The sequence below is a fragment of the Symphalangus syndactylus genome, chromosome 18 (assembly GCF_028878055.3).
Source record: "Symphalangus syndactylus isolate Jambi chromosome 18, NHGRI_mSymSyn1-v2.1_pri, whole genome shotgun sequence".
NCBI classification, from domain to species: Eukaryota; Metazoa; Chordata; class Mammalia; order Primates; family Hylobatidae; genus Symphalangus; species Symphalangus syndactylus.
In genome coordinates, this window is record NC_072440.2 from 83,860,522 (window position 1) to 83,874,046 (window position 13,525).

The following is a 13,525-nucleotide window of genomic DNA, read 5'->3' on the forward strand; positions in this document are numbered from 1 at the left end:
GGGAAGGCCAGAGGGTGTCAGGGCGAGCACCCAGGCCAGCTCTTGCCCTTACCTCTGTGGGTGGTGCGTGGGCCCTGCTTCCCTGTGTGGAAGGCCATCAGGACAGGACCATGCTAAACCAAACTGTAAACCTGGTGATGTGGTCAAGTTGACGGTAGCCATCTTGTGTTTCAGCTAAGGGAGTGTGTGATGGTACAAGGAGGCCTGGCTCCAAGTTCCCAGATTTGCTCCTAATTTGCTGTTTCTAATTTGCATGTTTCCTTAACTCTTGGGCCTTAGTTCTGTCTTCTGTACATTGAAGGGAGTAATGGGGTAGAAACGAGATGACTTCCGAAGACCTTTCTGGCTGTGATGATCAGTAAGTTCAGGGAAGATGGCGCCTGCTCAGGGTAACTTCCCCAGCTCTGTTCCTGGCTGGCTGCACAACTTCCAGGCCCCAAGCCCAGAAAGCAGACACATTCCTGTGATAACCCATGACACCCAAGCTTTGTCTTTGTGTATAATTCACACAGTGCTGCAGAGGCCCAGAGGGGATGGAGAGGGGAGAGCCGGAAGGACAGAGCCGTTGGTGCACTCACCAAACTTTAATGACTGCCTACTGTGTGGGGCTGGCCTGGGCACAAGGTGCCCACACAGGGGGCTGGAGGGGTATGGATGGCAGGCGGTGGGGCTGTGTGCTAGAGGCCATTTGTTATTGAGCAACAGCTTTAGGCCAGGCTGGAAGAGTGGCTGAAACCCAGCGGGCTGGTCACATTGACTAAGGTAACTCCTTCTCGCCGTGAAGGACTGCGCCAGATAGGAAATGCTGGGGTATGAAACATACACATGCACGCACAGAGGGAAGACACTGGTTTCCGAGGAAAAACAGCGGGGGGCATTTAATCTTAGAACTTAAGAGGTCTCAGAGACAAAGGCTTTGGAAGAAAGGCGTGGGCATTCCTGACGCTTTACTTTCCCCGGAAAATTACTGCACCATAATTTGTGAGTTTATTTCTTCCAACTAAGAAATAGAGGCAAGAAAGAGGGAGTAACCCGAAGTGAAGGGCTCTAGGATCCAGGCACCACCAGCCAGCTCAAGTTGGATTTCAGCAGTCGGGGCTGCCTGGGGCGTGCAAAGCTGCTGTGTGAGCAAAGGGCTGCCGTGAAGACATTCCAGGCAGCTTCCAGGAAGCGGCTGTATGTGCTGACACGCATGTGGACAGGCAGTCTGGCTGGCCACCTCTCAAGACTGGTGTTTCCTAGAGCTTTCCATTGGCAAATGCTGCCTCCTGGAACTGAGGGACAAAGGTTTTGAAATAAGCCCTGGTGGGAAAGAAGGGGAGAAAAAAAGTTGTGGTTAGCACAAACAACTTGAAAAAAAGTGCAACTCGGAGCTTTCAAGCTAACTCAGAACAGTTGTTATTTATTGTTCATGCATCTTGGGTTGGATTTGCCTTCTCTGCTGAGGCAAAGCCCTCCGGATTTTTCCGAGGAGGTGCATGCAGTTCACTACTGTGATATCTCTCAGGAATATTCAAAGGGCCTGTACGTGCGCCCTCCTAGCTGCCAATTCCTATGAGATATCTGCACTCAGGTCCTGCTGCCTTTTTTCAGGACAAAGACAAGGGCCTGGTCCAAGCCACAAGACAGTGTGTGTGCAATTGAACCACACAGTCATTTAGTGATCTAAAGTATCAGGAAGGTTGCATTTTCCACTCAGTTGGACCTTGACTTCATAAAGACAAAGAGGGTCTAATAAGTTTTTTAACACATTTTATTTTTTTAGAGACAGGACCTCACTCTGTGAGCCAGGCTGGAGTTCAGTGGTCCAACCACAGCAAACTGTAACTTTGACCTCCTGGACTCAAGTGATCCTACTGCCTCAGCCACCCAAGTAGTTAGGACTATAGGTATGTGCTACCATGTCAGCAATTTTTTTCATTTTTTCATAGAGACAGGGTCTTGCTACATTACCCAGACTAGTCTCAAACTCCTGGCCTCAAGGGATCCTCCTGCCTCGGCCTCCCAAAGTGCTGGGATTATAGGCCTGAGCCACCACACCCAGCCCTAACAATTTCTAAATGATTAATGGTCTCCATTTATTTCCAAACGCATATGCAGTCTGGTCTACTGGAAAGAAAGCTAGGCTGGGTGTTAAGAGAACATTTCCCAGTCAGTGGAAGAGGGGTGGCAGGACTAGAGGCAGCCCATCTGGCCTTCCCGGCATCCAGGTTTCTAATCTGTGGAAGCAGGGCCACGTTCTACCTCAGATGTGCACTTGCCGAGCCCACACCGTGTCAGGCACTGTACAAGGCATCAGGGGTGGCGGGGTGACCCAGCTATGGGACCACGCTGTGTGGGAGAGTGCAGTGTGAAGGAGACGGACACGTGGGTAACCCCACATCAGGGCACCCAAGGCAGTCCCGCGGGCCGCAGTCCATGCAGCAGGGAATGGGCAGTGGAGGGGCATTTCCAGCAGCAGCTTGCTGTCAGCTGAGAGGTGAGGGAGAAAAGTGAGGGGAGGAGAAGGGAGGGGCTGCAGAGGAAGGAGGTGGGCACCCGTGCTCCTGGTCACCAGGCTTGCCTTCTAGCCCTGCCCCACCGACACCCACACAATCACAGTGACACCTTACATGTCCAGATATCTCACCTCAGAGCAGTGGCAAGAACTAGGCAGGGCCACCAAGACCTGTCACCCTCAGCACTGCAAAGGTCTCATCGCCTCACCCACAGGGAGCCTCCCACAGTCCATTTCATTTAGGATCTGGTCCTACTGAGCCTGGCTCTACCAGCTCCCAGCTCCCAGGAGATCAGAAGCAGCAAATCTGGAGCGGAGGAGCTAACCCAAGGGTAGGAGGCAGATTCACAGCAGCAGTGAGAAGAGAACAGAAAACTGCTCAGGAAGCACGACCACTCACCGGGGATCCTGTGCCGTAGAGCAAAGAGCCCCCCGCAATCCGACAGGCCCTGGAGTTGTCTCTAGAGCAGAGCAAATGCAGTGGCTGGTGCCACTGGCTGCCCACCCCCTTCAAGTCAACTGCAGCCCTCTTTCCAATCTGGCCTTGGAATGCTCTGGCTCTTTCTCAGTGCTGGCCTCCACCATCGCCTCTGCAGCACTGAAATGTCAGCTCCTCTCTCTGGAAGCTCTCTTTCCCTGTGACTTCTGTGACATGTGGTGCCACAGCTGTCCTGCCTCTCTCTACCTCTCCCTGCCCTTCCTTCAGCACTCCCAGGTGCCATCGTCCTTGGGGTCACACAGAGCAAGGTGGGAACTCCCGGGCCTGCAGCACTGCTAGCCCAGCCCTCCCTCCCCTCAAACTTCCAGTCCCACGTCTCCAACCACCTGTGGGACACCCTACCTGTCACTCTGTAACTTAAACCAGTGTTCCAAATGGATGTTTTCATCACTTATGTATCTGAAAATGCTCTGACCAATTTGGTTTTCTGCAACAGAACCTTCAGTTTCCTTCTGAACCAGTTTCCATTCTCCCTAAACCCCTACGGTGAATTCATCCTCAAGGTTCCCGCTGTTAAGTCCCTCCATCCGTAGTGACTCCCATAGCTCCTGTCTTATCTTTCGATGGCACTGCTGCAGAAGCTGCTTCTCCCCTGGACATGAGGCCTCCTTTGCCTTTGTTTGCAGCTACATTGATTCTCTTACAGTGTGAATCTCTGTCCCTTTCCTGACCAAGACCTTAATGTCCTCCAAACTCTCAGCCTGGTATTCAATGACTCACTATCTGGCTCCAAGTCATTAAGAAGAAAATCTGTTCCGTTCCTCTATCACATTTTTTGAGATCATGCAACCCTTTGAGAAGCTAAGAAAGTTAAGGAAGCTAAGAAAGTTAAGGATCCTCTCCTCAGAGAAACTGCAGGTAAGACCCCCCACTGCAACCTGGGGATGTCACAGACCCCCCTGAGCCGGCCATGGTCCAGGATACGAGCCCTGGATCTACTGCCTCTCCCTTCTTCTCATTTGACTACTTGCTCTTCCTCACACATGTCATTTGCCACCTCTGGGCTTATTCATGCTCAGGACAAATACTCTTGCTTCCATCAAGTCTTCCCTGGTCCCCAGGAGGTCGTCTCCCTGCACGCTGTCTGTGCTTCTTCCGGGGCACTTGTCCCATGCGCACAGGTCTTATCTGCCAGCCCCTGGAAAGCAGGAGCACATCCTGCTCCCAGTGACCTCCAGGCCTGGCCCAGCGTAGAAAGCACTCGGTGATGGGCTGTGGCTTTAATGTAACTAATGAGGACCACCAGCTTGCAAGAAGCAGTTACAGCATGTCCATTACAAGCTGTTTAAGGAGGCGGGAGAGGCTGGGCGCAGTGGCCCACGCCTGTAATCCCAGCACTTTTGGAGGCTGAGGCGGGTGTATCACCCGAGGTCAGGAGTTCAAGACCAGCCTGGCCAACATGGTGAAACCCCGTCTCTACTAAAAATACAAAAATTAGCCGGGTGTGGTGGTGGGCATTTGTAGTCCCAGCTACTTGGGAAGCTGAGGCAGGAGAATCGCTTGAACCCGGGAGGCGGAGGTTGCAGTGAGCCAAGATCACGTCTGCGCCATGGCACCCCAGCCTGGGTGGCAGAGCAACACTCTGTCTCAAAAAAAAAAAAAAAAAAAAAAAAAAAAAAAAAAAAAAAAAAGAAGGTGGGAGAGAGAGCAACCCCAGAAAGACAACAGGTATAACATATTTAGGTACTGAGGAAGAACATTTTAGTCCATTCTCAAATTTCAAACTTTGCCAATAGTAAGAAAGAGCACCCTCTTCTATCCACCTGTGATCAGCACAGCCCTGAGCCAGCCAAACCGCCACCTTCTCTGGCACTCAGGACCTCAAAGCCCTTATCCATTAATGGCACCATGCCACAGTCACCCTTAATGCAAAAGGGGAGCTGTGATGTGGTAGAAAGAGCTCTAGACCTAGGCGAGGCCGGGCAGGGCAGGAGAAGCCCTGGGTTCTGTTCCCTGATGAAGAGTAGGGGTGATAAGGCCACCTGATGCCACACTCGCATGGGACAATGTGTGGGAGGAGACAGTCAACTGTTGGCTGCCACCCAGACGTGAGGGCCACTTATTCCTTCCATATGTTTCACCTGCTGCTATTTCCCCAGCAACATGGAAGTGCGGCTGGAGAGAGCCTTGTGGCCCCACTTCTCCAGAGGGTCTGAGATCGACAGGCTGCCACCAACCTCTGCTGCACGGACTCTGTGGCCTGATGTGCACTGTGGAGTCTGGCCCATGCCAGTACCACTTTCAGGGAGGGCTGAATGTTCCCTAAGTTAGAGGTGAGGATGTCACCCTCCCTGACCTTACAGCTACGAACATCAAGGGGAGAGGCTGCAGCTGAGCTGCACTGTAGCCCCCCACAGGTGCCTGACGAGCAGATGATGCTGGAGCCACTGCTGCCCTGGACGCTGGCCTGAGCTGGGCAGGGGTCGGGTCCAGGGAGCTCTCCACCTACCTCCCCAGGCCCAGAGTCACACTGGGTCCCGAGGCAAGCCTCATCAGCTCAGTTTTTCCTTGGAAACTTCTAGGGGAAGGGGCTACAACACTGCAAGCTTCTTACACAAAAAGGTCTTGGCAAGAGGGAGCACGTTTTAAAGGCAAGCTTTTTTCTTTTCAGAAAGTTCTAAAGTTTCCTGTTCTGTCCTGGGCTTTCCCTGCCAGGGCCAACTGCGTGCTGCCAAGGGGAAGCGTGGCGAGGGCTATTTAAAGGCATGATGCTACCAGCTGTTTTCGGCGAGTGCTTCTCAACTTGGATCCTCATTAAGTCAGTTAAGGGAGGGGGAGGAGGGGGAAAGGGAAAATGACAACTGGCTCCCACCCATTTATAGATTTTTAAAAACACTGTTTTCATTTACTTCACTTTTTATCAGAGAAAATGGAGAGCTGCCCAGAGCACAGATTGCTAATGGCAAGAGGTATCTGTCATCTTTGAAAAAACCTTTGACCCAGAGACAAAGTATGTAGCAAGCTTTAAAAGTGTAAGCGTGTTCTAGGGGATAGTGAGGTCTCCTTACCGCTCCATTAACTGGCCAAGTAGGGCCCACAGGAGAGGGCCCTGAGTGTCAAGCTCCTCACTGAATGCACACTGGAAGGGAATCTATTTTTAGACGGCATTAGAGCTCAATATGCCTGAGGGCAAAATGAGGTTCGGGCCCTCTTCACAGATCTCAGTCTCTCTGCTCAGGGTTTCATAAAATTACAACTCAGTCCAACCCAGGAGTCTCAGTTAGGAGAAGAAAACGTAAGGACTGGGTAGGTTTTCAATGAATTCAGAGCAGAAGCAGGGCTGGCCCAGGCTTCAGCTCACAGGCATGGCATGGTGGAGGGAACTGAATCAGGAGTCAGGGGGTCTACTTTTGTGGGCCTTGAGCCCAGGGTAAATCTCTTCTGGGCTTCAGCTCCCTCACCTACAAAGCAGGGTGCCGTAACTGAGGGTCCTAAGGCCGGTGGACTGTAGAAGGTGAGGGTAGCCTGTGTGGGGTAGGCTCTGGAGCCAGGCACTGGGCTCGAGGCCTGGCCACACTCCTTACTCATTGATCATGAGGGCAAGTGACTGCAGCTTTAGTTTCTTCATCTAAAAGGTGGGAGTAACTGCCTACCTTAAAGGGTTCTTGTGAGGAGTGAATGAGATGGTCTGGGTAAGCGCTTGGCATGGTACCTGGCATAAGAGATGATCAACAGACGTCAACTATTATCATGGGTACCCACTGGGGCCAAGGGGAAGAGGCTCTGAGTCTGTGGAAACAGCCAGAAGAACGTGTGTGTGCAGAAGCGGGAAACCTGTGAGAGGTCTAGGGTCCTTGTCCTCAGTTAAGCCTTTCCCGAGGCTCCTTGGATCAGGCCCTCCCTTCTCACTGATCACACTGAGCTGGCAATCGCAGGCAGAGATGGCCAATCTCAGGCTTGGATACTCAGCCAAAGTCATAGGACACTGCGTGTCTTTTGCAATCCAGTCTAGAGCTGCTCATGGCATCCTTGTGGCATCAAAGGACAAACTCTGTAGCCAGAGGCACCTCCAGCCCTTGCCTGTCTTCTGCCCCCAAACCTGCCAGGTGTACTCCTTGTGTGTGGTGTGCAGTTTTGGTCAGGGCTTGATCAAGACGCTGCAGCTCTTCCTAGAAGGGTATTTAGGAATCACATGGCTCCGGCTGCCAAGAGCAGGGTGTTGGTTGGCCTGGTCCTCAAACAGCTCTCCTTCTGTCCAGGACAACATGCATCGTCAAGGGGAGGCAGTGGGGGAAATGGAAAGAGCACTGCACTAGGAGGCACAGGACTCACAGCTCTAGCCCGGGCCCTGGCTCACTGTGTCATCCAGAACTGGGACTCCATTTCCTCACCTGTAACAGGATGATTTCTACTTAATGATCTTATGACCACCCAGTTATGGTCTGAGATATCATCCATGTGATCTTGAGCAAGCCACTTAACCCTTTTGTGTCTTGATTCTTCATCTATTAAATTCAGACACTAGCACCTCTTTTTTCAAAAAAATTCCGGGATCCATGTGCAGGACATGTAGGTTTGCTGCATAATAAAAGTGTGCCACGGTGGTTTGCTGCACCTCTCAACCCAGCACCTAGGTATTAAGCCCCGCAGGCATTAGCTATTTATCCTGATGCTCTCCCCACACTGCCCCCCACCAACAGGCCCCAGTGTGTGATGTTCCCCTCCCTGTGTCCATGTGTTCTCATTGTTCAGCTCCCACTTATAAGAGAACATGTGTTTGGTTTTCTGTTCCTTTGTTAGTTTGCTGAGGATAATGGCTTCTAGCTCCATCCATGTCCCTGCAAAAGACATGATCTCCTTCCTTTTTATGGCTGCATAGTATTCCATGGTGTATATGCACCACATTTTCTTTATCCAGTCTATCATTGATGGACTGGGTTGATTCCATGTCTTTGCTATTGTGAATAGTGCTGCAATGAACAGATGCGTGCATGCATCTTTATAACAGAATGATTTATATTCCTTTGGGTATATGCCCAGTAATGGGATTGCTGGGTCAAGTGATATTTCTGGTTCTAGGTCTTTGAGGAATTGCCACACTGTCTTCCACAATGGCCAAACTAATTTACATTCCCACCAACAGTGTAAAAGCGTTCCTATTTCTCCACAGCCTTGCTGGCATCTGTTGTTTCTTGACTTTTTAGTAATCGCCATTCTGATTGGCATGAGATGCTATCTCATTGTGGTTTTGATTTGGGTTTTCTCTAATGATCACTGATGTTGAGATTTTTTCATATATTTCTTGGCTGCATAAATGTCTTCTTTTGAGAAGTGTCTGTTCATGTCCTTTACCCACTTTTTAATGGAGCTGTTTTTTCCTATAAATTTGTTTAAGTTCCTTGTAGATTTGGATATTAGACCTTTGTCAGATGGATAGATTGCAAAATTTTTCTCCCATTGTGTAGGTTGTCTGTTCATTTTGAAGACAGTTTCTTTTGCTGTGCAGATGCTCTTTAGTTTAATTAGATCCCATTTGTCAATTTTTGCTTTTGTTGCAATTGCTTTTGACGTTTTTGTCATGAAATCTTTGCCTGTGCCTATTTCCTGAGTGGTATTGCCTAGATTTTCTTCTAGGGTTTTTATAGTTTTGGGTTTTATATTTAAGTCTTTAATCCATCTTGAGTTAATTTTTGTATAAGGTGTAAGGAAAGGGTCCAGTTTGAAATTTCTGCATATGGCTAGCCAGTTTTCCCAGCACCATTTATTGAATAGGGAATCCTTTCCCCACTGCTTGTTTTTGTCAGGTTTGTTGAAAATCAGATGGTTGTAGATGTGCAATCTTATTTCTGAGATGTCTATCCTGTTCCATTGGTTTATGTGTCTGTTTTTGTACGAGTACCATGCTGTTTTGGTTACTGTAGTAAAGTTTGAAGTCATGTGATGCCTCCAACTTTGTTCTTTTTGCTTAGGATTGTCTTGGCTATATGGGCTCTTTTTTAGTTCCACATGAATTTTAATGCAGAATTTTTTTTTTAATTCTGTGAAGAATGTCAATGGTAGTTTAATGGCAAAAGCATTGAATCTATAAATTGCTTTGGGCAGTATGGCTATTTTCATGATATTGATTCTTCCTATCCATGAGCTTGGAATGTTTTTCCATTTGTTTGTGTCCTCTCTGACTTCCTTGAGCAGTGGTTTGTAGTTCTCCTTGAAGAGGTCCTTCACATCCCTTGTAAGTTGTATTCCTAGGTATTTCATTCTCTTTGTAGCAACTGTGAATGGGAGTTCATTCATGATTTGGCTCTCTGCTTGTCTACTGTTGGTGTATAAGAATGCTTGTGATTTTTGCACATTGATTTTGTATCCTGAGACTTTGCTGAAGTTGCTTGTCAGCTTAAGAAGCTTTTGGGCTGAGACAATGGGGTTTTCTAGATATAAGATCATGGCATCTGCAAACAGAGACCATTTGATTAACTCTCTTCCTATTGAATACCCTTTATTTCTTTCTCTTGCCTTATTTCTCTGGCAAGAACTTCCAATACTATGTTGAATAGGAGTGGTGAGAGAGGGCATCCTTGTCTTGTGCTGGTTTTCAAGGGGAATGCTTCCAGCTTTTGCCTGTTTGGTATGATATTGGCAGTAGGTTTGTCATAAATGGCTCTTATTATTTTGAGGTATGTTCCACCAATACCTAGTTTATTGAGAGTTTTTAACATGAAGGGATGTTGAATTTTATTGAAGGCCTTTTCTGCATCTGTTGAGATAATCATGTGGTTTTTGTCTTTAGTTCTGTTTATGTGATGAATTGCATTTACTGATTTGCATATGTTGAACCAGCCTTGCATCCTGGGGATGAAGCTGACTTGATTGTGGTGGATAAGCTTTTTGAAGTGCTGCTGGATTCAGTTTGCCAGTATTTTATTGAGGATTTTTACACTGATGTTCATCAGGGGTATTGGCCTGAAATTTTCTTTTTTTGTTGTGTCTCTGCCAGGTTTTGGTATCAGGATAATGCTGGCCTCATAAAGTGAGTTAGGGAGAAGTCCCTCCTTTTCAATTGTTTGGAATAGTTTCAGAGGAAACAGTACCAGCTCCTCTTTGTCCCTCTGGTAGAATTCAGCTGTAAATCCATCTGGTCCCGGGCTTTTTTTGGTTGGTAGGCTATTTATTACTGCCTCAATTTCAGAACTTGTTATTGGTCTATTCGGGGATTCAACTTCTTCCTGGTTCAGTCTTGGGAGGGTGTATGTGTCCAGGAATTTATCCATTTCATCTAGATTTTCTAGCTTATTTGCACAGAGGTGTTTATAGTATTCTCTGATGGTTGTTTGTATTTCTGTGGGGTCAGTGGTGATAGCCCCTTTATCATTTTCTTTTCAAGGAGGTTGTGAGGAGAATGGAAATGTGTATCAAGTAACAAGCCCAGGGCCCCACACATGGCAAGTTTCAGTAGGAGGTGGTAATGCTGCAAAGGTGGTGGGAGTAGTTGGGTTATTATTGGATAGTTTTCATCTGCATAGTTTTATACAAGTGGGGCAGGGTTAGTGAACACTGCAGAGCCCCGAGCAAAAAGTGCCATAGACAGTTTTGTCGGGGGACATGAGGGCCTGTTCCTCTCGGCCACCCCTCTGCCCTCTAGCTCAGGAAGTATAAGTTATCAGGGGTAATGCCTGGAAAATGACGTAACGGTTGGGTTCTAGAGAAGGGGATCTCAGGAGACTGAAGAAAGTTAAGACAGGGAGCCATCAGGGAAATGCTCAGAGGCCTTGGGGTTGAGGCCAGTAGGAAACTTTGTTCAACGAAGTCTCATCAAAAGGGTTCTTTCCTACTGGAATTACAGTGCTTTATTGATTCAATAGATCTTTTCAAAAGAATAAAAATCCATAAAATAGACATCTGACAAACTGAATCAATATAGCTTTAAATAAATGAAAACAAAACACAGAATATACAACCCAAAGAGGTTGGGGACTGGCAGCGGGGAGGGAGCACCTAAGGCAGTGAAGCTTTGCAAAGGTGGTGCTCACAACACTACTAGGTGTGGCAGGGGTCATGCTCCCCATTTTGCAGACGAGAAAATAGAAGCTTAGCAAGTTTAGTTAAGATACCTGCCAATGTCACTCCAACCCCAGAGCCACTAGAGCCCAGCCCCGTGAATGAGACCTTGTGGTCTTGTTGCTGTTAGCCTCCTTTACTTGGAACTTTTTATTTTGCAAGAGCCTAACAGTTGCCTTCCTCCAAAACAGGACTTAAATTCTGGAATTCAAAAATGCTTTTCTTTGGGTAATTGTAAGATGAGCCTCATGATGTTTGCTAGAGTCAGGCCAATGTGGTGGTAGGGTGGGGTGTGGTAGGAGAAGCGGTTCAGGGACACAGCCCTCACTGTCAGGAAATCAAGGGCATAAATCAAGTCAGAGGTCATTTTTGCAAATAGAGGCAAGTTCCAACATCTAAGGCTCACTGCTTTTTCCAGTTTTCTTCTGCAGCTGTGACTTCAACTGGCACATGTTTTTAATCAGTCATATGAAAACCGACTGTGGTCTGAAAATCAACGCAGTCCTGTAAATAGTGTAAGACAAGTCCTGCTAATCATGCCTCGTGGTCTTGCCTTGTCCTCATTGTCCTAAACCGCCACTGTAAATTCTGACTCACTTGGGGTTACTCGCCTCATGTCAAAGGGCCTCGTGTCAAAGGGTCATCCTCACAACAGGATGGCTACAAAGAGACTTGCTTCTGTTTCAATGCCCTTCGCCCCAAACCCTCCAAAGGCCCCTGTGACAACTGCCATCCAACTCTGGGTGCCTTGGTGAGTGAGTGACTGGCACGATGGGAGCTTGTTTTGTAATTATGCCCCAGGCGATGGCAGCCTGGCTCTCGGGTGTGGGCTTTAGGAACAAACAAGTGCTTGTAACTGGTTCATGTACACAGTCAATCTTGCTAAATGCACCAACCCCTGAGCATGCCTGGTTTGTTTTCAGGGGGTCTAAGCTTGCAAAACAAGGAAATTAACAAACTTGAGACGCAAAGGCTTGATATCGCAGTGGGAACACAGTGCTCTGTGCCTCTGCTCACAGCTTCAGGCAGAGGCCCTTGCCCTCAGCTGGAATCAATCTCCCCTCTACTCGATTCCACAGCATGCCGGGCCTCCAACCTTGGGCTGGGCTATGTCTGCCTTGCGTTTGAGATATTTAGATTGGTGTCTAGACTACAATTTATACAGCTCGGCCTCCTCGCCTGTGAGAAGGCTGACTGTGGTCTCAGTATGTGTTGAATTAAATCAAATGCCGTTTTAGGAGGACTTCAACAACAACTGACTGAGATCCATTTCTAGACATCAAAGTATTGGGATGAATTCTGGTTCCTGCTAAATCACAGGGTATTTTTAAATACTTACCAAAGTGATCAAAATTACTGAGCAGTTCTCTCTCCCTCTGAGGCCCTCCAAGGAGGCCCTCTGGAGCTTGGCCAGTTCCTCTGGGGCTGGGGCAGCTTGCAGCCAGTTTTTGCAACTGCAAAGGCCAGGACTTGCTCCCACGGGCTGCAGGCATCTCTGCTCCCTTGGCATCCCCTGGTGCAGCAGATGAGAAGGAGGAGGAGAAGGGAGGGCCAGCTGGCTAAATGGAGGGAAGGACAGGGTAGTCCTAATGGGCTCCTGAGCCTCCACCGGCCATGGGACCAGCTTCCTTCTCTGGCGTTCATCACAGATGTATGCACGCATCTACACATACCAACCATTCTCTCACACCCTGGGAGAAGCTCCCTGAAGGCAAAGCCCATGGGTCGTATTCATCCATCTTTGCATCCCCAGCCTGGAGTATAGTGTCCAACACACACCAGCTCAATAAATATTTCTCAAATGCAAGCATTTGGCTTACTTAAGATATACTTTAGAATGACACAATGTTGTAATAGAAGGAAAAAGGAAACCGCCGAGGTCAAACATTACAAGGAAGGGGAAGGAGAGACTAAGGGCGGGAGGTTAGGATGGTTCCTGTGACACTGCATATCCTAATGATACGTTAGCATAGATCATCCCTGTAAGTGCCTAGACGGCAGAATTTGGGGATGGTTCACCCTTAGTGCCCTTGGTCCTCACCCTGTCAGAAGCTCCCAGAAGGTGAATGTCAATTTGGTGCTAAATGAATGCCTCCCTGCCCAGGGGGTTGACCTGAGGCCCCAGAGCTAGTAGGCGGAGCGTGAGCCAGTCCTCTCCATCCCCCTCCCTCTCCAACTGCCGTGCCCATCATAACCTGCTTGATGAGAGGCAGGAATGGCTGTGTGGCACTGAGAAAGGCTGGGAGGATGGGTGCACCTGGCTGGGCTGGGGCTGGGAACGAGGCCAGGTGGTGGGTGTGGGGGGCTAAGGAATGTGCTGCTGCCTGGGGCCTGGGAACCTAGAGAAGAGCCCCAGCCCTGGGTTTATCTTGTCTCCCCATCTGCACCTGCCTGGTGTGCCCAGATGGTGAGTCCTCTGCTCACTCTGCCCAGGGCTGCAAGAGCAGGCGCTCAGCACAGGCCATGATGTACTGATGGCCACGTGGCTGCCTGGGGTGGGGTGCAGGGAGCTCGCCACAGTCCCAGCCAGGAGG

General features: G+C 48.8%; 1 protein-coding gene across 8 annotated transcripts in view; it reads right to left on the reverse strand.

Annotated features, from left to right (window-relative positions):
* Positions 1 to 851: 851 nt before the first annotated feature.
* The window catches only part of BABAM2 (BRISC and BRCA1 A complex member 2), a 577,548-nt gene continuing 564,874 nt past the window's right edge, over positions 852 to 13,525 (reverse strand). For 7 of the 8 annotated variants that reach the window (XM_055253180.2, XM_063623865.1, XM_055253179.2 and 4 more), the window contains one exon: positions 852 to 1,302. In XM_055253180.2, coding sequence (XP_055109155.1) covers positions 1,239 to 1,302 — 64 coding nt within the window. In that variant the 3' untranslated portion in view covers positions 852 to 1,238. Of the gene's footprint in view, positions 1,303 to 12,331; positions 12,505 to 13,525 lie in introns of those variants that run through there. The other variant, XM_063623863.1, reaches the window with a different exon arrangement.